Source organism: Camelus ferus, chromosome 16 (assembly GCF_009834535.1).
Source record: "Camelus ferus isolate YT-003-E chromosome 16, BCGSAC_Cfer_1.0, whole genome shotgun sequence".
NCBI lineage: Eukaryota > Metazoa > Chordata > Mammalia > Artiodactyla > Camelidae > Camelus > Camelus ferus.
This window is the reverse complement of record NC_045711.1, coordinates 49,471,036-49,494,304: the sequence shown is the minus strand read 5'-3', so window position 1 is coordinate 49,494,304 and position 23,269 is coordinate 49,471,036. Positions and strand designations below refer to the sequence as shown.

Genomic DNA, 23,269 nt, shown 5'->3' with positions numbered 1-23,269 from the left:
CTTCTTTATCCAGTCATCTATTGATGGACATTTAAACTGTTTCCATGTCTTGGCTATTGTAAATAGTGCTGCTATGAATATTGGGGTGCAGGTGTCTTTTTGAAGTAGGGTTCCTTCTGGATATATGCCCAGGAGTGGGTACAGTCTTTGTTTTAAAGTCTATTTTGTCTGATATAGGTATTGCTACCCCAGCTTTCTTTTCATTTCCATTTCTATGAAATATTTTCTTCTATCCCCTCACTTTCAATCTGTGTGTCATTAGATCTGAAGTTAATTTCTGTGTGCAGCATGTATATGGATCTTGTTTTTATCCACTTAGTCACTCTGTCTTTTGATTTAGTCCATTTACATTTAAAGTAATTATTGGTAAGTATGTAATTATTGCTATTTTTTTCATTTTATAGTTTTTTTTGTTCCTTTCTTATTTTGCTCTGTTGTCTTGTGTTTGAAGACTATCTTTAGAGTTATAGTTGGATTCCTTTCTCCTTTTGTGTGTGTGTGTCTACTATAGATTTTAGTGTGTGGCTACCATGAGGGGTGTGTGTGTGTGTGTGTGTGTATATATAATCATATATTTAATTATTATTTTAAGTTGATAACCTCTTAAGTTTGAATGCATTCTAACAATCCTGCATTTTCACTCTTCCCTGCCCCCAACATTTAATATTTTTGACATCATATTTGTTTCGTGTATCCCTGAATTACTTATTGTAGATATAGATAATTTTACTACTTTTGTCTTTTAACCTTCCTATATCTGATCCTTCAGCAAGTTGTATTTTTGTAATAGTAACATCAAAGATCACTGATCACAGATCACTATAACAAATATAATAATGAAAAAGTTTGAAATATTATGAGAACTACCAAAATGTGACAGAGACACAAAGTAAGCAAATGTTTGGAAAATAGTGCTGATAGACTTCCTCAAGGCAGGGTTGTCACAAACCTTCAATTTGTAAAAAAGGTAAAATCTGTGAAGCACAGTAAAATGAAGTATATCTATGCATGTAACCTTCACATTTAAGTATTTACCCCATCGTGAATTAATTTTTGTGTACAGTGTGAGGTAGACCTTAAGATGTAATAGTTTTTGATATATAATTATCTAATTAATTAAGCAACATTTATTGAAAAGGCTATCCTTTTCTCATTGACTTACTTTGGAACTTTTGTCAAAAACCAACTGACCACATATTTGGGTCTATTTCTAGATTCTACATTCTTTTCCATTAATCTATTTGCCAACCCTTTGCCAGTATCATGCTGTCTTGATTACAGTAGCACTACAGTAACTTGAACAAATTTACATTCCTGCCAGAAATAAATGAGAGGTACACAGTACAATGTATTTGTTATCAAGCTTTTTTTCTAGCCTGATAGATGGAAAAATGAAATGATATCTCAGTGTAGTTTAAATTTACATTTCCTTTTTCATTAGTGACATTGAACACTCTAAGACACTTTTAAAAGTGCCTCTTCTATTTTCCTTTTGGTCACTATCTATAGTATAATTGCAAATCTTCTTTCCCAATTTGTCATCTGTCTTCTGATTTTATACTTTATGTTTTTATCCACGCACAAGTTATTTATGTAGTCAAATTTGTAAATTTTTTATGGTTTCTTAATTTTGAGTCATTAGAAAGGCCTTCTGACTGCAAACTTATAAAAGAAGTTTCCTATGTTTTGTTTTAACACACTTACAATATTATTTTTTCATATTTGAATCTTTGATCAGTTTGTAATTGTCCTACTACAAGGCATTAGGTATGATTCCAATATTCCTTGTCCAGCTCCCAACTCTGAGTGATACAGAAATGTCCCCAACTGTATATGACAGTCTGTCTTTTCCTCATTGATTTTAAAAGTCACATCTACCACCTACTAAATTCCAATTTCTTTGGGAATCTATTTCTAGACTTCTTATTCTAACCTATCAGTCAGTCTGACTATTCATGCAACAATACTACACTATTTTAATTATTGAAGCGTTAAAATGTATTTTAAAATCTGGAAGTATTGATCTCTCCATAGCTTTTCTTTTTCAGAATTTTCCTGGCCATTATAATTTGTTTAATTTTTCTCATAAAACTTTAGAATTATCTTGTCTAGTTGAAAAAAAGGCACATAATGATACTGTCTCAATAAACTTACTGAGACCTAAGTTAAATTAATGTAGATATAATTCACTTTTTCATAATGATGAATACAGTATTTCAGTCCAAGAACATAATATATCTTTCCATTTATTCTAGTTTTCTGTTCTTCACTATATTTTAACATTGTATTCATGTAGCTCTTGTACCTTTCTAGCTAAATTGATTCCTGCATATCTTATATTTGCTAGTGCTATTAGAAATCATGTTTTTCCTCCCACTCTGTGATATGCAGGATAAGGGCCTCCAAAGATGTTCATGTTCTCATCCCAGACCTTGACTATTTTAGGCTACATGACAAAGGGGAAGTAAGGTTGCTAATCAGCTGACCTTAAACAAAATAGAAAGATCATCCTAGATGATATAAGTGGACCCAAAATAATCATAAGGGTTCTTGCTTAAATGTGGAAGAAGGGAGCAGAAGAGTCAATGTCAGGGTGATGCAATGTGAGAAAGACCTGACTGTACATTGCTTGGCTTTGAAGATGGAAGAGGGCCACAAGCCAAGGAATGTGGACAGGCTCTAAAGCTGGAAAAGTCAAGGAAATGATTCTTTCCTAGGGACTCCAGGAAGGATCAGGAACAAACAGCTTTCTTAAGAAAATGCTGAGTTAAGTAGTCCTGAGAAAGAACACACTTATCTTTCAACAGATCACGTTTAAACAGCAAAAATAACAACACCATAACAAATTTTTAGCTATTATAATATGACATGCAAACACTGAGCACTAATAATGTCATAGAATGGAAGTTTTGGAAAACCAAAAGGTAACCAGCCTCTTCTCCAAGGAATTTGTTAGCAATCAAACCCTACCTGAGACTCTAAAACAGGAATCCAGCAATTACCTTTAAAAAGAGTCTTATTAAAACCAACATTTTAATCCATACTCCCTATGTTCAAATAATGAAAATGGGGAAATCAGTTGGACAAACCAAAACAATACTGATTTGTAAGTTCACCAATAATTATTGGATATTAATAGTTTCCCTTTTTTAGAGAAGAAAGGAAAAGAAGGATGGACTCATTCCTGGTCAAGCTCAATACCAGGTGGAGAGGTCAACAAAGACTTAATAAACTTAATACACTCACACCTGCTTAATGATGGATGCTGTTAGAACTGTGACGACAGTTCCTTTTGAAGACATAATGTGAAGCTCTGAATCCAACGACAAATAGTAGTTGTGATGGGTAATGACTTAGTAACAGCCTAAATGCACATTTTTATGAGACAAGTAACTCTTCTCATGCAAGTAAAAAGCAGACTAATGAGATGTTCCTATGGGATTTGATATAAACATTAGAAAGGAAAACATCTTGCCTGCTGCAACACCACCTGGAACGAAGGCTATATAAACACTTCAAAGAGGAAAAAGCCAAGAGGTCTGGCATTTAGACTCAGTGGTGGTTACTTGAGCTTTGGATCCCGGAGACCACAGACTTTGAAACAAACCAAAGCTGGGTACACGCTATGAATACCAAGGGCTGTGCAACAACTATGTCTTCTTCAGCGCCGTGCCAAAGCTGTTCTGGGATTACAAATTTAAGGACCATCTTTTCTAACACCAGCTGCCAGCATGCTGGTCTTGAAGCCAACAGCTGTCAGCCAACTGGCCGTGTTCTGAGAACTCCCCAGTCCCAGGACTGCCAACACATGCCTTGCTTTTGTCTCACACCCCTCTGCCTAATAAGCAACTTCAACACCTGTCCCTCTCTGGATGATTGCGGCTGGTGTGGTGAGGGCATCAACAGCTATGAGAAAGAGACCATGCAAATCTTGAACGACCGCCTTGCTAACTACCTGGAAAAGGTACGAATGCTGGAACGAGAGAATGCTGCACTGGAGTGTAAAATCCAGAAAGAGTGTGACAAAGAGGTCCCAGTCACATGCCCTGACTACCTGTCCTACTATGCTACCATTGAGGAGCTCCAGCAGAAGGTAAGATTCTTGGGGACCTATATCATTAGGTTGCAAATTGACATTCTCCAGGCAATAGTCATTTGTTAAACTTTAACATGTTTAGTTTCTTTTATGCTGAAAAATATTTTGTAGAATAAGAAAATCTCTGGAATGAAATTGTTACCTTGAGGAAATGTTTACAGTTTTATCATTTTTCATTTTCCAGAGATACACTCTGCCCTTATAACCAGATAACTCAGGACCAAGTTGTACTAATAACCCACTGCTGCCATTTCTTTCACAAAAGTGAGAAAACTGGGACCTGAGAAAATGAATTTTGTTTTCATAAGTTCCTAAACAGATTAACTTTTATCCATTCTTTTCAACCATTACCACTCTTCCCCCCTTTTATGCTCATCTCATCATCTCCAAATTGTTTAAATAGTTTTTTCCCCACATCAAACCTGTTTCCTATTCAGAGCGATATGCTGCTGCTACACAGGCTGGATTTATTCTATTACATTTTTTCCACAAATATTTACTGAGCACCAACAACGATGCACCAGACGTTATTCTAGGCTCTGGGAATGTCCTGGTGAACTAAAAAGTCTCGCCCTCACAGCATTTACATTCTAGTGGACGGTGGAAGCTAATGCAAATTTAGGATGAATTTTGTATTTTAAGAGTAAAACATCAACAAGAGTTTTTACTGTAGTCATTCTTGCCAATCTTTTAAGACTTTCCAAAGTTTCCCAAGCATCCTAAGCATACCTACGAAAAGCCTGTTAACTGATACACACACAAGCCCCTTGGAGGCTTTTAAAGGAGGCGATCTTGGTGTTTGTCTCATTTGTGTGTACAACTTCTTAATTCTAGATCTTGTGTACCAAGGCTGAGAATTCCAGACTGGTCTCACAAATTGACAACACCAAACTGGCTGCTGATGACTTGAGAGCCAAGTAAGCCCACCCAACTCTGTCGTTCATGACAGAATTCACCCTGCGCCTGATGCTACTCACTCCCCATAAGATCATCTCCAAGATCGTCTGCTAACCCTCCTGCCCAACCCAGAGAAGACTTTCAAATTCCATATAAATGATTAAGACTCATAACCACTCGCATGTATACAGCACCTGTAGTTTCTAACATACAAATGCATCTGATTACCTGCACAATAGTCAGTAAAACAGGCAGAGCTACTGTGTTAGCACCCCCATTTAAGGTGAGAACACTGAGGTTTAACGGGGTTCAGCTACTTACCCAAAGGCATACTACCATACAAGACAGAGCCAGAACTTGGACCCACGCTTGCTAAGTTTTAACTCCTTGCTCTTTCCACTTCCATTACACTGCCTCTAGGGGGCAGGGGAAGGAGGATAAACGCCTTCATCTCAGCAGCAAGGCAGCATCACTCCGGCAAATTTAGGAATCGTAATGGAATAGTGATATTTTTCAAATGGCTTCACCTCTAAAGAGAATAAAACCTGCACTAGAAATATAGGAAATGAGAAGCCCAGAGGAAAGTGCTGGAGAGTTCTGCTTGGCGTGACTGACATCATCTACATCTTAGTGTCTTTCTGTGTCTCATTTTTAAAGGTGTGAAGCTGAGGTGTCCCTACGTCAGCTAGTGGAGGCAGATGCCAACGGCCTACAGCAGATCCTGAACGCACTGACCCTGGGCAAGGCGGACCTGGAGACTCAAGTCCAGTCTCTGAAGGAGGAGCTCCTTTGCCTCAAAAACAACCATGAAGAGGTTAGAGAAAGCCCAAGAGGGACATTACAAGCTAAGCCTCAAAAAATAGCAACCCTGATTATACCCACCGCTAGTACCACTGGTTCAATGTGTTTCAAATCCATGGCCTAGAACTCGATCCTGGAAGGCCCCACTGTCCTCTCCAGCTTTTCCAGGAGAAGGAAGCAACCCAATTTCCCTGAGCTCACAGGTTTCCCATCATTTTGTCGGCATCCCTGCACAGACTTCTGCCGCTATTGGTCTAAGTCAGTACTGGCACAAATGCATGTTGGCATCAAGAGATTATGGTCTTTCATTACGAATTCCACCTGTATGCCACTTCACCCACTACCCCTGGAAATGATCTAAATTCTTTAAAATACTGATCTTGCTAGTCCATTCCTTTTCACAGTGCACATACTTGAACACACAGTCAATAGCCTTAAGCCATTTTATAGCATCTTAATAGCACCTATAAATCATGTATTCCTTTATCATGGGCTGTATTTCAGATGCAATTAAGCTAAATTATCACTGTTAGATTAAAACAAGAACACAAGGTGGGGACATCTGTTCACCAAGGGACTTCACACTGTTTTTCTTTTCATAGGAAATCAATTCCTTACAGACCCAGCTTGGGGACAGGCTCAACATCGAAGTGACCACCACCCCCTCTGTTGACCTAAACCGGGTCCTACAAGAAATGAGATGTCAATATGAATCCATCATGGAGACAAACCGCAAAGATGTGGAAGAGTGGTTCAACACGCAGGTGGGGAGGGTAGACAAGTCAAAAACAAAAAGTTGACATTGCATTTCCAGGGGCCTTGAATCACAGTCAAGTTCTCCATGATCTCCATGGTCCTTGTGTTTCAGATGGAGGCACTGAGCCAGCAGGTGGTGACCAGAACCCAACAGCAGCAGTGCTCCCAGAAGGAGATCATTGAACTGAGATGCACCATGAACGCTCTAGAGATTGAACTGCAGGCCCAGCACAGAATGGTACCCAACACACTGACCACACCTAGCACAGCAGGGATGGCAGTAGCCCCTGACACATATGTGCTGCAATGTTTCCCTGTGTGCCCCTCTGTTTGTTAAAGTGTCTATGGTCAAAAAAGGACTTTGTGGTCAAATAAGCCTGAGAAATGCTGGATTAAACAAAGGTTAAACAGGGTACCTTCCTACAGGCCTTCAGAAAGCTGATGTTCACCGTGAATCTCCAAGAAGGGGACACATGGTATTCAGCACTTAAGACTCATATGCCTGTGGACTCCTCCTTTTAAGAGCATCCATGGCAGTGATAATGCATGGAGTACACTTTGGGAGACACTAAGAGACATATACAAAACATTTCTACAAACTACCAAATTGATAAAACAATCCTATGAGGGAGATGGCATAATTACTAAGCCAATTTTACAGATGAGGCTCAGAGAGCTAAGGTGATTTTCCCAAGTCAGATCCCAAGATAAGTTTCATCTCACCCATTTTATAGATGGAGACATGGAGCTCCTGAGGCATTAAGTAACTTGTCAAAAGTCACAAAAGAAGTTAAGAGTCTGAGCCAGAAGGCAGGTTACAAAGCTGGGACCACTTCTGCCTCATTCTGCTGCCTCCCTAAGGCAGGCAACTATTTAAATGCTCTGATACGAAGGTTATTAGGAAGACCTTGCCCCAAAGCTCGCTTTGCCACCAGCTAGTCACATGACCATAGGCAACGCATTTAACCTCTTGAATCTCAGTTTTCTTATCTATAAAAAGTGGAATAATCATGCAAGTTATAGGTTCCTGAAACCTAAAATTCCAACCATTGGCTTATAGAATGATAGATCAGGAAAGAACTTTAAACATCAAAGTTTCAACTCTCAAAGGTTACATATAAAGGAATTGAATCCAGTGAGAGAATTGTTTACGGCTAAATGCTACTCACTTCCTTTTTAAGGTACAAATACTCGTAGAATGAGGTGCCGTGGTACTGTGTTTTTAATGACTAGATGTGAAATAAGTTGGAATGTTTCTTTCTGTCATAGGTAGGACAGTGTGATAGGAGATGATCAGGTGACTGAGAAAGAGGAACAGAAGTAAATATTTAAAGAGATGCCCAAAAAAGAGGATAAAGCTTTAGCATAGTTGGTAATTTTATTTTTGGATTTATTTGGTTAGGAAGCAATAAGAGGGTTTGGAGATTCATTAGTACCTGTCACAAAGAAACCATTGTTTCAAATGATACAGATCACAAGTGATCTGGGCTTAAAGGAGTCATTGTTATAAATCCCCCTTCCTTCCCCCATGGTAGAGAGACTCCCAGGAACGTGCCCTGGCAGAGACGGAGGCCCGCTACTCAGCCTTGTTGGCCCAGATCCAGTGTCTGATCGATTACCTAGAGGCTCAGCTGGCAGAGATCCGGGGTGCCCTGGAAAGACAGAACCAAGAATATGAGATTCTGCTGGACGTCAGGTCCCGGCTGGAGTGTGAGATTAGCACATACCGCAGTCTTCTGGAGAGCTCGGATGGCAAGTACGTAAAATAAAAGCAGCTTCTATGAGACAGAGGCTCAAGCACGCACATGTATGTACTGACAACAGGGGGCAAGTGCTGGCGCTTCTTGCCAGTGAGCGGGAGCTGTGGCTGGAAGACGCTGGAAGGGCCTCGCAAGCTGTGCCGTTTGGACACCTACAATCATAACCTAGACCAAACTGGACTGGTTAGCTGATCCGAGTCGTTTTGAACAACCAGTGCTCCAGATTAACCCCTTATAGGTTAGCTAGCTTCTTAGAGTTTTAAAAATTACTAGGAAAAGAATGGTTTCCCCAAAGATGAACATTCCTGGTGATTTACAGATTTCCCCCCACTGACATGAACTTCTGACTTCCATGAGATTGAACGAGAATACCCTGCTGTCTTTGAAGGACGTTCTGCTCAGGCTTAAACCCTTAACCTTTTCCAGCCACTTGTCCTTAGAGGCCAACAATGTGTACATATGTGTTTCAGCATTTTTTTTATGGAAGTTGTATTTTTTGAAATAATAAGTTACCAATCCATAAGGAATAGAGCAGAAGCTCTTTGAAGCAACTCAGACCAAACTAACACTTCAAATGCAGGCCTAGTTACAATTGCTAACTAGGTCTGCTCCGCACTAATTGTTTCCCTCCCCAAAACACTTAGTGAACTCTGTTCACACACTGTTAACCTGTGCGATCGCCCGGAGGAGCTACAATATTCCAAAGTGCCTTGAATCATCAAAGAAAGATGCTGTTTTCTAAAAAGAGTTCTTACTGTTAACTCCTAACTCCAATTCTCTAAGGATTATTCATTTTTAGGTGCACAGAGGCACTTCAAGTGCTTCTGATGAAGTGCTGAGGACTCTTCCCTAGATGGGAATCAGGCCACCAGAAGTATTATGACTAATTATCTGATGAAGAACAACACCTGTTTAGCTTCCTTCCTCAGATAGTTAAGCTCTTGAACTTGTCCCTTATCACTGTTGAGTCCCACTTAATCCATTCTGCAGATGAAAAACTAAAACTTGGGAGGGTTAACTGACTTCTGTGAGGTCACCAGCTGGCAAATGACAGAGCTGGGCTCCATCCCAGCCTCTGACTCCCGGCTTGTTCGTCCAATGCTATGGCATTGGCTATAATGGCAGCTTACATAACCTAGTCCTTCTAAACCTAGGATGCAGCTTTCCCATGGATCAGGTCTGATTTTTTTCCTTCCACTAAGGTACAGGATGAATGAACAAGCGTTAGGAAGCACTTGTTTTGAGTGACACGTGTTGAAAAATGAACCACTGCTGTTTTTCTCCATAGTCATTGTTGCCTTCCCTCAATCACAGGTAAAATTCTGCATTTTTCCCCCCTAGGCTTCCCTGTCACCCATGTGCCACCAAATGTGAGCCTTCCATTTGCACATCCAGTAAGGCCAGAGCCACGGAATGCACAGCCCCAGTTTGTACATCATCCTCAGCCCCCCATGGGATACAGGAGTCCTGTGGTGACTGCAGAAAGCTGCCCCGAATTCTGGTGAAAATCTGCACCATCACCAAGGAGATCAAGGATGGGAAAGTCATTTCTTCTTACGAGCATGTGCAGCCTTGCTTCATCACCAGAACTGCCAAACTCTGACATCCCGAGGTGATAAAAAAAGGACCCTCAATCATGAAAGAGAGGCCAGTACTTGCTCCGGCCAGAAAGGTTTAAGAACTCCCCAGGCCCTTAAGGTACTTAGTTTCTTGCTACTACATGGGGTCCCCATCGCTAGACAGACTATCTTTTATTCTGCTTCTGTCCTGAGTCGCTGCTGCCAACGTGATAATAAATGACACTTCTCTGGAAGCACATTTCCCATGTATCAGAGGGTCAGCACTGATGTGTAAGTGCGCAAGAAGGTGACCTACATTACCTGATTCCACAGGTGATGGGCAGGTTTTCCTTGTGTTTATTCAGGCCTTGTTGACTTACGTTCCTCATTAGAGCCAGTCAGACAAGTTTGAGAATTGTTTTTGGCCATGACACATGAAGGGGAAAAGCTACAACCGTCCCTTCTAAACTCCTTCTTTGGCTCTAGAAAGAAGCCCATGTGGGAACAGCATGAACAGAGAAAAAGCTCTTTAATACTTAATTTCTTTGAACAGTCATGAGTCTGAATCCTGCTGAATTCTGTTGTCTCAATTACTGTTGATCCACACATATACACTTTTCTTTCCCCAAGATATTTTTAAAAAGACGTCCACATTCTCCAACACTTTGTGAACCATCAGGCTCTCCAGATACTTACATCAAGAATCAGGAATCATTGTGGGGAGTTGAGTCTAGAGCATTTTGAATAGCCTGGACCCTTTCATTAAACGCTTGCTATTTCTCTTTCTGTTCTTTAGGGAAGGGGATTTGGTTCTGATTCTTTGACAAGGGACATATAGCTGGAACTCTCAAGACATAACCCTGCTCCTCTATCTCCCTGTGACAGGTGGCCAGGAAAAAAATAACTTAGATGCCTGCGTCAATCTGCCCATCAGAGAGAAATGAACTTGATAGCCACAAACTTTGCAGAAAAGTAACCATGAGTAATCGCTGTTTGCAAGCACAAGGCAGTCCCAGCGTGAGAAAGCCCCATTTAGGTACCTATCCCTGCAAAAACTGCTTGGCATTTCCAGAGGTTTTAGTAAGTAAGCCCACTGCCAAACACAGAATGTGAAGGTAAAAGTCCTGCAGACCTATATTTGCCACTTCCGAATTGTGACCTTGGGCAAAACACTTAGCCATCATCAAATTTAATTTCCCTGTTGTTAAACAAGGCTCATGCCTACTTCACAGGGTTGTTGTGAAGATCAAATGAAATTGTCTAGGTAATGCTGTTTTGTACACTGAAAAGTACTACACAGGTGTTATTTTTCTATAAGCCCTAGACCTAATTATGTTATTCTTATCTCATGTTAAAATTCTTTCTCCATGAATTGAGTTCTCTAGTCATGATTTTCGAGTATTAATCGTGTTTGGCTTGGGGGATCAACAGAACAGAACACAATCTCCTGTGATCAAGCCCACAATTTTACTCAATAAAGCATTTTTGAAGTCTTAGTGTATGTATCAGATAGCAGTTGATGGCTGATCCCACATCAAAGACAAAAGCACTGTTTAGCTCACAGTACAGCCATCTACTTCCTCCAGGCAAGTAGCAACTTATACTAAGCAAATGGAATGCAGAACTCCCAGACCGACCTCTTTTCTATCAATAATCTCTTTTTCCTCTGAGTGCTTAGATTACCCCTGGTCAGCACTTACTCGCATACTATCTCAGACCGGAAGGATGGAAATGTGGGAAGCGTATGGGGTTTGGACTCAGAAACCCCAGGACAGAGTCTCCGCCCAGCTTGTGTGTATGTCCTTGAATAAAAGCGACATAACAACTTGGGCCCTGATGGGATAAGGATGGTGAAAGGGTTTTATAAGCTATAAAGTGCTGCGCAGAAAGGAGCTTTTATTTCCTAAACTGAAAGCCAAGCATATGTCATTTCCTTCCAAACCTTATTCCTTTGTGTGTGGTTCAAGGATGGCCCCCAGTGGACCCCATACAAACCATCAACACTACCTGGGAAACCAAATGGTGAGAGGTCAGAGCTGCTCAGTATGCTGTGAGGTTTGATTTCAACAAGATTCAGGGTTTAGGAACCTTGCTGGACTCAGGTAAACCTTAGGCTGCTGCAGTAATGCCATTGTCAATTTATCCCAGAAACAGGACATCCTCCTCCTGCTCAGAGCAAAGTATCTCACATGTGTTTTACAATCAAAATAAATTGTTATAAACTGCATGGTAAAGAGGAGGTCTGACCACTCCAAGGCTAACAGGGAAGGTAAGACGATCTGCTGGACCTTGTATATGAATGGTTAAGCCTTTTAAAGGCAATAAGGAGTCTGGATTTTTACCGTGAAGCTAAATCAGTATCCTACACAGCCACAGGAGGTAGTTAAAGGGTTGTTTTTGTTTTTTGTTTTTTTTTCTTTTTTAAACATAGTTTACCATAGGCCAGTCACTGCAGTAGAAAGGGGACTGACTGATGGAGAGGGAAACAGATTAAATACAAGTTTAATTTTAGCACAGCTCAGAAGACAACCAGGAATCAGGAAACAGCATGTTCTCTGGAGCCCGAGTTCAAATTCCATCTCTGCATTCTCACTGTGAGACTTCAAGCTGTTAATTGAACCTTGCTGGGCCTCACTTTCCCCATCTGTGAAATGGGGATATTAGAAGTACCTACCACCAGGATCATTCTGAGAATTACATAAACAAATGTGTGTAAAGCACTTAGAGGAGTATCTGGAAAACAGCATGTATTCAATAAATGTTAGTTATTATTATCAATACTGTCATTACTAACAAAAATTTCTGCTTAGAAGAAGCAGCCTTCAAATTTTTCCCCAGGATTTGGGTTAGTGGAAACCCCTTATATTACTTTCTACCAGGATTCTTCTAGTTAACCCAGAAATCACCTACACCCAAATCCCCTGGGGAGCTTGTAAAATTCAGATTCTGGGGCCTAACCCCAGATCTCCTGCATTGGCATCTCCAGATTGTGGGACCCAAAAATTCAGACTTTAACAAAATTCTCAGCTGAAGCATGTGGGCTGAACTAAAACCCACTGCTTTCTAACTAACAAGTGTCTTTTGGTTTAAAGATCTGAATGACTTGATGCCTTTTTGAAGCTTTCTTTTAGGTTCTGACACTAACTTGGCAGAAGACCACACTTGCAGACAGTTCTTCCTCCACATCTATCTACCTGTTCATAAAGTGGAGTTAATCAATAATAAATATGTTAAAAGTGTTATTAATTTAATCCTCATACTCCCATGAAGTAGCTACTATGACTATCCCCATTTAGAAGATAAAGAAACCAATATTTCGAGGAATCTCCATACTGTTTTCCACAGTGGCTGCACCAACCTGCATTCCCACCAGCAGTGAAGGAGGGTTCCCCTTTCTCCACAGCCTCTCCAGCATTTGTCGTTTGTGGACTTTTGAATGACTGGCCATTCTGACTGGTGCAAGGTGATACCTCACTGTAGCTTTGATTTGCATTTCTCTGATAATTAGTGATATTGAGCATTTTTTCATGTGCCTATTGATCATTTGTATTTCTTCCTTGGAGAATTGCTTGTTTAGGTCTTCTGGCCATTTTTCGATGGGGTTGTTTGTTTCTCGTTAAGTTGTATGAGCTGCTTACATATTCTGGAGATCAAGCCTTTGTCGGTTTCATCTGCAAAAATTTTCTCCCATTCCATAGGTTGTCATAAGAACTGTAAATGGAAAGTAATCTTTCAAAATTGTATAAAAAATAAAAATAAATTTAAAAAATAAAAATTTTTTTAAAAATCAAAAACCGAAAAAGATAAAGAGACCAACAGGTAGAGAAGTTAAGTGGCTTGCTCAATGCCACACAATAATAAGACTGAATTTTAAGCACTTGGATTTCCTTAAGAAAGTCAAATAGCACCTGATACATTATATAATCAGTCTCCAAGAACGGAAGCAATTCACAGTAGCCACAGATTATTTTCAACCAATCAAAGCACCTTTCTCCAGCTTGCTTGTCACTGCTTCTAGTGAGAAACCACCCAGGGAGTCTTTATGCCATTAGTACTGATCATTCTCTTTGTCTGGAAATTCATAGATTAAGTGAGTTTATTTTAAATTTTATTTGACTGTGGTAAGAACATTTAACATGCGATCTACCCTCTTTACAGATTTTTGAGTGAACAATACAGTTTTGTATTCACAGGCACAATGCTGTACAGCAGGTCCCTAGGACATATTTATCCTGAATAACTGAAATTTTGTACTTGTTCCCTTTTCCCTTCTTCCAAGCCCCTGGCAATCCACTATTCTATTTTCTTCTATAACTTTGATTATGTAAGATGTTTCATGTAAATGGAATCATGCAGTATTTCTCCTTCTGTGATTGGCTTATTTTACTCAGTGTAATGTTTCAACCATGCTGTCACATATTGAAGGATTTCATTCTTTTTTAATGTTGAATAATATTCCATTGTGCGTGTGTGTGTGTGTGTGTGTGTGTGCGTGTTTCTTTTTTATCCATTCATCCACCAATGAACAGAGGTGGTTGTTTCCTTCTCTTGGCCATTGAGAACAGTGCCACAATGAACATGAGAGTGCTAATATCTCTTTGAAAATCAGAAAGGTATTATGGTGGCATCTAATAGCCTTTTTCATATCAGAGATAGAAAAACTGCAACCCAGAGAGAAAGGTGACTGGTCCATCACTGCCCAGTCAGTGAGAGAATCCAGTGCTCTTTTGTCTACTTCTCACTCCCCATCACATCTATAGTAGACAGCAGCAGAGTTGGGTCTGATGGAAACAACCCTGGACCACAAGTCAGCAACCTTCAGGTCTAGTTCTTAGGAGCATCATTTGACTTCTCTGTGCTTGGACTCTGGGTACTCACCAGGGATCTTTTTGATCTAACATCTTTAGTTTCCCTTACAGTCCCTGATATTACTCACCTTATTGTATCTAGTCTTCTACATCTGTAAATAGGAAATGACACCCAAAATGACATTCTCTAACTCCTCTCTGGTGTCTTTTAAAAGTAATTAGATGCCATCAATAAGACCTTTAAGTTCTTTATAAGCTAATAACTGTACATTGTTATTAATTCCCATAATTTCCATTTATCAAACAGCGGGAAAAAGTATCTTACTCGTTGACTTAGGAGGTTTACCCTAATTCTGTTCTGTTCATTTTGATTTAATATTAAAAGTTTTGACAATAAAAAAAAATCATTTTAATAGCAAATGCCTTTCCAAATGAGGGGGAGGGAGAAAGAAATTAAGATTCAGGAGAAAAGGGAAGTGTCCCGGATGAGAAGGGAGGAGGGCCATCCTTGCTAGGAAGACTTTCTAGGTCGAAGCAACCAGCATCCATAAGACAGTGCCGTGGGTTAGGATCAGTGCAAGCCAGCCTGAGAGCGTTGTTTCGACACTGTAATCAAATGTCTTTTATAGGAAATGAATCCTTTGGCTATTTGTCTGGCTAGAAATACCTGGCCAGTGTGTTCATGCATGATTCACAAGCTTCATGGGAACCACCCACGCACTCAGTTCAAATGGGAACCACCCTATTTGGCAACATTGAAAAGGTCTATTTAACTGAATTATCATTTCAGGTTGAGCATCATATTTGGAGGGTTTTCTCAGGTGATGCTTTTAAGACATAGGCCATCAGTTACATGCACATAAGAAAATATTTAATTTGCCAGTGTTTCTAAATATCCTAATTAAGGTGGTGTCACCAGAAGCAAAGTTTCTGAACATGTTTTCTTGGTTCTCCCACTCTTTCCCTCTTCTCCTCCTCTTCCTCTTCCTCTTCCTCCCCCTCCTTCATCTTCTCCTCCTTCCTCACCACCACCACTCCCTCTCTGTCTAGAACAATGTAACAATCAGGTTGTGCATACTACTGGTACCAGAAGAAAACATCTGAGGCTAAAGTTTTTCTTCTATTTCCTAGAAACAGACCAAGTTTGGGGCTCCTTTCTCTGTATCCTTCTCTAAAGAACCACATACACGCACACACACAAAATCAAGAAGGCCTTTCTTCTAAACCAGGGGCAAAAATCTCAGATATTACAGCTCCTTGTGGTGGCCCAGTGGGCCTAGCAGGTGCTTGAGAGTCACCCTGGGGAGGACTGTACCTACTTACTTGATATGTGTGGCCCTTGGAGAAGCAACTTAACTGTATTGACCCAGAAGACGTACAGAAAGGTTCCTCTTGGGGCTCAATCTATCCAAATCCATGTAGTCAAGTTATGGGCTCGGCAGAGAAAGCAGCAGGGAGGCTCTTGCAAAGCTCTCAGAGTTGACATAGTACACCCAACACATAATCAAAATGGTTAGATATGTGCAGAAGCCACAATGCCCCCCACATGGCCAGTAAGTAGAAAGAATAATGCTTCCTGTAGTCAATTAAAGATCTATTGAATATTATGCCTCAGACACTGTGCTAAGTGCTTTACTCGAATTATCTCACTCAGTCCTCAAAACAGGCCTGTAACAATATTAGTCCCACTTTACTAATAAGCGAACCAAGGCCTACAGAAGTGAACTCACTCAGCATAGTACAGTTAGTAAACAGTCAAGTTAAAATTTGAACAAATTCAAGTCCTCTATACTCCAAATGCCCGATACCACCAAGTCTGACAATACAGTATCTCTAGTGCAAGCAAAGGCACAAATAGTTAGAGAAATAATGTGCCTGTCATGGAGTTCTGAGGAAGGCGAGCCCTAAAAGCAACTCGATGGTGCTTACATCCAGCCTAATCTTGGTAAGAACAGCGCTGAACCCAATCACATTAGCACATGGAAAGTCAGAGCAGTTCCCGAGGCTTCATTATTAAGACGCCACATCTCTCTTGTGGGTCTGTTTTGCTGAACAGCCTCCACATCACAATTTCGTCGATACTCAGATACAGCAAAGAAGGTGCTGCAGAATGGATCATTTCTCAGTGGTAAATGAATAAATTTGCATTCCAGCTCATTCATCTGCCACTTTGTTTAGGTTACTGTGAGTCAGCTCCTGAGAATCCCTTGGCTTCTGGTGCACTGATAGTTATGGTGCCTCTGAACCGACAGCCTGAGAACAGAACCACTGCGACGGCTCAGAGCAGTGTCAACCTGTAAAGCTCCGCCTCGGAGATCAGACAGCCCAACTGGACAGCCTCTCCATCTCATCTCATCCTAAACGCAGCAACTAGGTTGCTGGGAAGTTTACTGTTTGAAGACTGGCATGGAATCGTTCAACCCCTCCAGACATAAAACCAAGAGGTCTTGATTGGAGAAACATCAGGAAACATCAATTTCATTTCTAATCCTGTTCATACTCTAGTAAAAACAGGGTCAATACAATGGCTGCCAGATACTCATGTTTCCAGCAGATGACACGTGGCTTCATCAGCAATCATGGGTGGCTGGCGCTGCGGGGAGCTTTCTGGTTTGGATCCAGCCTGAGATTAACAGGAAAAGGGGGTGATAAGAGGGGATATTGGAAGTCCACCTCTTGAATCACTTTTAATAAAGGCTACAAATTTGGGGGGCTAGTAATCAGAAGTGAAATCAAATGTACTAGGTTTAGATAGTAAAAGTAGAAGATGCTACATTCCTGAATTCAGGGAAGACACTAGGAGAAACAAACAAAATAAGAAGGAGGAAAATAAGAAGGAGGAAAATAAGTTTGCTCTTGTGGCCACAGAGTAAGGTAAGCCAGGATGTCATCTGAAGCTCACCAAGTAGAAGAGAATGTTCAATGGGAGTAGACGGCGGGTGTGATGCCCAATGTCCCAGTTATGGCACCATCTCTTCATTTTAATGATATAAAGCCTATGCAGTAAACAGCAATTAGTGATAGAGAAACTCATGGTTCAGGTCTACCTGAGAGAAAGGTCCACGGAGGAGATAAAAAGTGGACAGAGGGTGAGATCAGGAGGAAGATGGGCTCAGGTGTAAATAAAAGACCAATATTCACATCCACCCTAATCATGGTACCCACGTATGCCCTGGATCTTCAAGAAAAGCCTTGGGGTTTTTTTTTGTAATTTTATACTTTCCTATAGAATCACTTGTGAAATGTTCAAGTGAATGTGATTTAAATTCTTATTTTCTGAGATATATTGCATAAATTAATTTGCAAATCAAAAATATGCCTATAATTTGGGTAATGTAGAGTTTATGAAAGAGTCACTGCAACCATCTTTGCTGTTATAATAATTTTAAAAACCAGGCTACATATGTGTGTTGAAAATATATGTTTTGTAAGTGACATGGAAAAATATTCTATCCACCTTAATTTAATCTTCAGCCAAAAACTCAACTGCTAGAGTTCCTATTTGTATGTTACAGGTGCACACACACACATATTAATTTTTTTATTGGCAATGCAAAATATTAGCACAAACTTAGTGGCTCAAAACAAGAGAATTTTTCCCCACGACATATTCTTGCCTCCTTTGTTATAGAATAATTGACCGTAAATGTGTGGTCTGGAGTCTCACCGGGCTAAAACCAAGGTGTCAGCAGGACTGTGTTCCTTCTTAGAGACCCTCAAAGAGAATCAGTTTCCCTGCCTTTTGGAGCTTCCCACATTCCTTGGCTTGTGTCCCCCTTCCATCTTCAAAGTCAGCAACCTCATCACTCTAAGCCCTGCCTTCACCATATCTCCTCCCTGACACTGACTGACTCTTCCATCTCCCTCTTCCACTTTAAAAAGACACATGTGATTACATCAGACCTACCTGAATAACTCAAGAAAACCTCCCACGCAAGGCCAGCTTACTAGCAACCTTAGTTCTGTCTGCATCTTTAATTCCCCTTTGCCATGTAACATACGTATGCACAGGTTCTAGGTATGAGGAGATGGATATCTTGAGGGGGGATTATTCTGCCTACCGTATCTGCCTACAATTAAAACAAAGGAAAATTGGGGGGGGGGGTCCATGTATTTTCTTCATAAAACACCAAGATCAAAACTGCAGATAGACACATACAAAGTCATGAGTGTTTAAATCAAGTTTCAACATGAAATCAAATTTCCGTGCTGTACTTCAAGCCTCAAGGCACACAACTGATGTAAAGATGGTATATATTTAGACTTATACCTTAACTCATAGTTTGAAGACGTAAATATGCTCCATAACCTTCTGGAGTGATCTTTTTATAGCAACAATAACAACAATTAACATTTATTGAGGGCTTCCAATGTGCCAGAGTGTTCTGTGCTCTCTGCGTGAATTCTCTGTACTGCTCATCTTAAGAAGGAGGAACTTGAGGCATGAATCATTCAGAACTTACCAGGGGCAGACAGCGGGCGTACAGCTCAGTGACAGAGTGAATTTTATTACAATGTCTTCTTTCTCAGGGCAGAAAACTAATTAATGCTGTGCCGCTCCTCTAATATCTTTGCACGTTTCTCCAAAGCATTCTTCTACAAAAAGTAATTAATAAACTATCATTGTCTTTTTCTTCTGAACAGGTGAAACAGCCTCCCAGCTGATCCCCACGCACTTACTCTTGCCCTCATTCATTCTCCACAAGGCAGCCAGGGATACGTTTTTAAAATCCAAATATGATCACTGCATGGCACTTCCCTGATTAAAATCTCTCAGTGATTTTCCATGGCTCTCATGCTGAAGATCAAAATACTTAGCAGGGCTGAGAAATCCTGGAGCAACCCCGCACCTGTGTGTACTGCCAGCTCACCTCATCCTACTTTCCCCCTTGTTCTCTGTGCTCCAGTCACTTAGATGAAGTGTTTAATAAATATTTGCTCAATGAATGGATGAATGAATGAAAAAGCAAACATATTAAGCTTTTTTTTTTTTAAATAGGAAGTAATATTTTGGTGAACCAAACATAATAAATGGTTGAATTTCAGGCACCAACAACTGCTACATGGGGAAGAATTCTGGTGTGTAAGGGCCCTCCCACAGGCCTCTGGACACTGAACCTGCCACAACAGGAACCACACTGGGCTAATGGGTAAAAGCTACTCAGACAAGATTTCAACAAATAATCCCAAAATGTATATGGAAACACAAAAGACCCCAAATAGCCAAAGCAATCTTGAGAAAGAAGAACAAAGCAGGAGGTATCATATTCCTTGGCTTCAAACTATGCTATAAAGCTACAGTAATCAAAACAGCATGGCTCTGGCACAAAAATAGACACACAGATCAATGGAACAGGATACAAAGTCCAGAAATAAACCATGCACGTATGGTCAATTAACCTACAACAAAGGAGGCAAGAATATGCCTTGGGGGAAAGTCTCTTCAATAAGTGGTATTGGGATAACTGGACAGCCATACGCAAAACAATGAAATGAGACCCTTTTTTTCACACCATATACAAAAATAAACTCCAAATGGATTAAAGGCTTAAATGCAAGACCTAAAACCATAAAATTCTTAAAAGAAAGCAATAGGCAGTACTCTCTTTGACACCAGTCTAAGCAATATTTTTTTGGCTCTGTCTCCTCAAGCAAGAGTGACAAAAGCAAAAACAAATGAGACTACATCAAACTAAAAAGCTTTTTTTGCACAGTGAAGGAAACTATCAACAAAACGAAAAGGCAACTTACTTAACTGAATGGGAGAAGATATTTGCAAATGATATGTCTGATAAGGGGCTAATATTCGAAACATATAAAGAACTCATACAACTCAACATCAAAAAACAAACAATCCAGTTAAGTGCGCAGAGGACCTGAACTGACATTTTCCCAAAAAGACATACAAACGACCAACGGATACAGGAAAAGATCCTGAGCATCACTAATCATCAGGGAAATGCAAATCAAAGCCTCAGTGAGAGATCACCTCACACCTGTTAGAACGGCAGTTATCAAAAAGACAAGATCTAACAAGTGTTGGTGGGAAAGTGGAGAAAAGGGAACCCTCGTGCACTGTTAGTGGGAATGTAAACTGGTGCAGCCACTAAGGAAAACAGTAGAGTTTCTTCAAAAAATTAAAAATAGAACTACTGTATTATCTGTAATTCCACTTCTGGGTATTTATCCAAAGAAAATGAAAACACTAATTTGAAAAGATATAGGCACCCCGCTGTTCACTGGTGCATTATTTACAATAGCCAAGATACAGAAGCAACCTAAATGCCCATCAACAGATGAATAAAGAAAGAAAATATGCCTACATGTACACAATGGAATATGATCCAGCTACAAAAAAAGGATGAAATCCTCCCATTTACCACAACATGGATGGACCCAGAGGGTATTTTGCTCAGTGAAATAAGTCGGACAGGAATGAAAAATATTGTATGTTTTTACTTATATGTGGAATCTAACAAACAAACAAATAAACATAACAAAACATAAACTCGCCGACACAGAGAACAAGCTGGCGGTTGCCAGAGGGGAGAGGAATCAGAGGATGGGCGAAGCGTGTGAAGAGGAATAAGAGGCACAAATTACTGGTTAGAAAATCAGTCACAGGGATGTAATGTAGAGCACAGGGAACATAGTCAACAATATTATAATAACTTTGTATGGTGCATAATCTACCAAAAAATCATACCACTATGTTGTACACCTGAAACTAATATAATACTGTAAGTCAACTATACTTCAATTTAAAAAAAAGATTTTAGAAAACTGCATGAGATGATGTCTCAACAAACCAGCTCCACTGTTACTCAAAACATCTCCTTAAATGGCAAAAGACAGTCACACCCAGTAGGCACTAAAGCTAGAGTGTGGGTTCATTCAGGGATCATCAGTGACAACAGCCTCTGTGTAAGGGATTTATTTGATTACCTATCATGTTCTCCGAATTAAGATGATAATAAGGAGAAAAAAGAAGAGTGAAATCATTTTGGTCTTGCATTAGCAGCCCCTCCCCCACCAGCGAGGACCTGTTTTCCTTCTGTGGCCTTAACTGAACAAAATCACCCCAGCAGTCCTGGGGGTGTCCCAAAGGTAGTGCAGGAGGACTTCAGGATCTTTCTGAAGCCAGGTTTAAACCAGACTGTCCTGGCACTCCTCTCAAAGAAGTTATCTGGCTAGCACAGCTTTTACCTTCTCTGACAGATTTGGAAAAGGAAGTTAGAAAAAGGAAGGAGCCAGGCCTCCTTTCTTGAAGGTGATACTGATTAAGAGGGTTCAACTCCCAGCATCATAGGAAAGGCCGACCCATTCTTCCCAAGCTCCACACAAAGGTATTCAATGACAGATATGTCACTCAAATGATGATGACTTAATCGCTAAAAGGTGAAAAGATCCCGACAAACAGGAAAATGAGGCTTTCTCTGCCGGTAGTAGGTGAATTGCCCTGTCTCCCTGAGAACCAGCAACTCTGAGTTCAAGGTACAGGATGCGTAGAGATCAGTAACTGCTCCTAAGCACCCCAGAGCAGACCCTCACCATAACAGGTTGTGTCATTTGGCAGAGAACTGAATTTGGAAAAAAACAAAAACAAAACACAAAAAACCAACCCCCGCCTATTGAAAGACTGAAGGACATTTGAAGACAGGAACCATGTCTTATTAGTCTCTAGTCACAGAATCAAAGCACCTCTAAAGTAAACTGTCAATAAAATAATTAAGTGAATTAAGTTTGGGAGCCGGAGAAAAAAAGTACTAGAAATAATTAAACATGGCTAGCCATTTGTAAATAACAAAGCAGCGAGAATAAGGAGCTGTTCTACAATATGACGGATCCTGCTGCCAGTCCTGGCTGCGCTATTAACCGGCCGTGAGCTCTTGCCAGAAGTATTTCCCTTCTTTTGTTTCCTATCTGTACAATGATGGGCAGGAAACAGATGATAAATGTGGTTCATTTCAAAGTCCAATAGTTTGTTCCTATAAAACATGAAAATCCTAAACATTTCATTGGTAACTAGAGGCCAAGAGAAAGAGGGAACCTTTAAAGTTTTACATCGTTGGATCCTAACTTTTTCTATTTATACGTGCTTTTGAAAAGTTAATGGAACCTATAATCTCCCCTCAGAAGAGTAAACATATGAACGTGTAGAGAAGATTTTGCATATAGTTTTAGAGACTTCACTAACTTCCTGAAGTCTATCCACTGAATTCCAAGTTCAAAATCTCAACTTAAATTGAAGCAATGTCTTCTTTTTTCCAGTTGGGAAACTCTCCCAATAGATGCAGAAGCTACAACAGCTTAAGCATCCATGATGAAGCAAGGTTGATATAAGGCATTTTGTTACAGCACAAATAACAGGAAGAATACAACACTCCCTATGAAGTATTCTTGCCAAAAATGCCAAACCTGAAACTAAGAAAGCCATTAGATCCCACTATCACCTTATAAGAAAAACGAGTCAGAAGAACATGTTAAAAGATACCGCGGGCATGCAACCAGCAAAATCCAGAATATGGGAAATTCCATAGGATTTGTCTTTCTTCTCCAGCCATTCTTTCCAACTCTTATTACCTGGGACCT

General features: G+C 40.2%; 1 protein-coding gene and 1 long non-coding RNA gene across 4 annotated transcripts in view; one reads left to right on the top strand and one right to left on the bottom strand.

Annotated features, from left to right (window-relative positions):
• Positions 1-3,528: 3,528 nt before the first annotated feature.
• KRT39 (keratin 39) lies at positions 3,529-13,218 on the top strand. Of its 2 annotated transcripts, XM_032498114.1 has the most exons (8): positions 3,626-4,093; positions 4,931-5,013; positions 5,651-5,807; positions 6,397-6,558; positions 6,663-6,788; positions 8,086-8,306; positions 9,652-10,008; positions 12,990-13,218. In XM_032498114.1, the coding sequence occupies exons 1-7, from the start codon at positions 3,626-3,628 to the stop codon at positions 9,911-9,913; spliced, it is 1,479 nt and encodes a 492-aa protein (XP_032354005.1). In that variant the 3' UTR covers positions 9,914-10,008; positions 12,990-13,218. The 2 variants fall into 2 exon arrangements, with proteins under 2 accessions (XP_006186324.1, XP_032354005.1); XM_006186262.3 differs by lacking the exon at positions 12,990-13,218 and having other exon boundaries at positions 3,529-4,093; positions 9,652-9,913.
• The window catches only part of LOC116669182, a 114,674-nt gene continuing 98,067 nt past the window's right edge, over positions 6,663-23,269 (bottom strand). Inside the window, exons 7-8 of one of the 2 annotated variants that reach the window (XR_004326532.1) lie at positions 19,141-19,273; positions 13,522-13,580 (exon numbers count right to left, since the gene is read on the bottom strand). This is a non-coding gene — a long non-coding RNA (uncharacterized LOC116669182). Of the gene's footprint in view, positions 8,203-13,521; positions 13,581-19,140; positions 19,274-23,269 lie in introns of those variants that run through there. The other variant, XR_004326533.1, reaches the window with a different exon arrangement.

Excerpts from the sequence above, each read along its gene's own strand:
- KRT39 (XM_032498114.1), top strand. The coding sequence starts at position 3,626 with ATGAATACCAAGGGCTGTGCAACAACTATGTCTTCTTCAGCGCCGTGC. Across the intron at positions 5,014-5,650 it reads GCTGATGACTTGAGAGCCAA|GTGTGAAGCTGAGGTGTCCC; the intron begins GTAAGCCCACCC and ends TCATTTTTAAAG. Across the intron at positions 5,808-6,396 it reads TCAAAAACAACCATGAAGAG|GAAATCAATTCCTTACAGAC; the intron begins GTTAGAGAAAGC and ends TTCTTTTCATAG.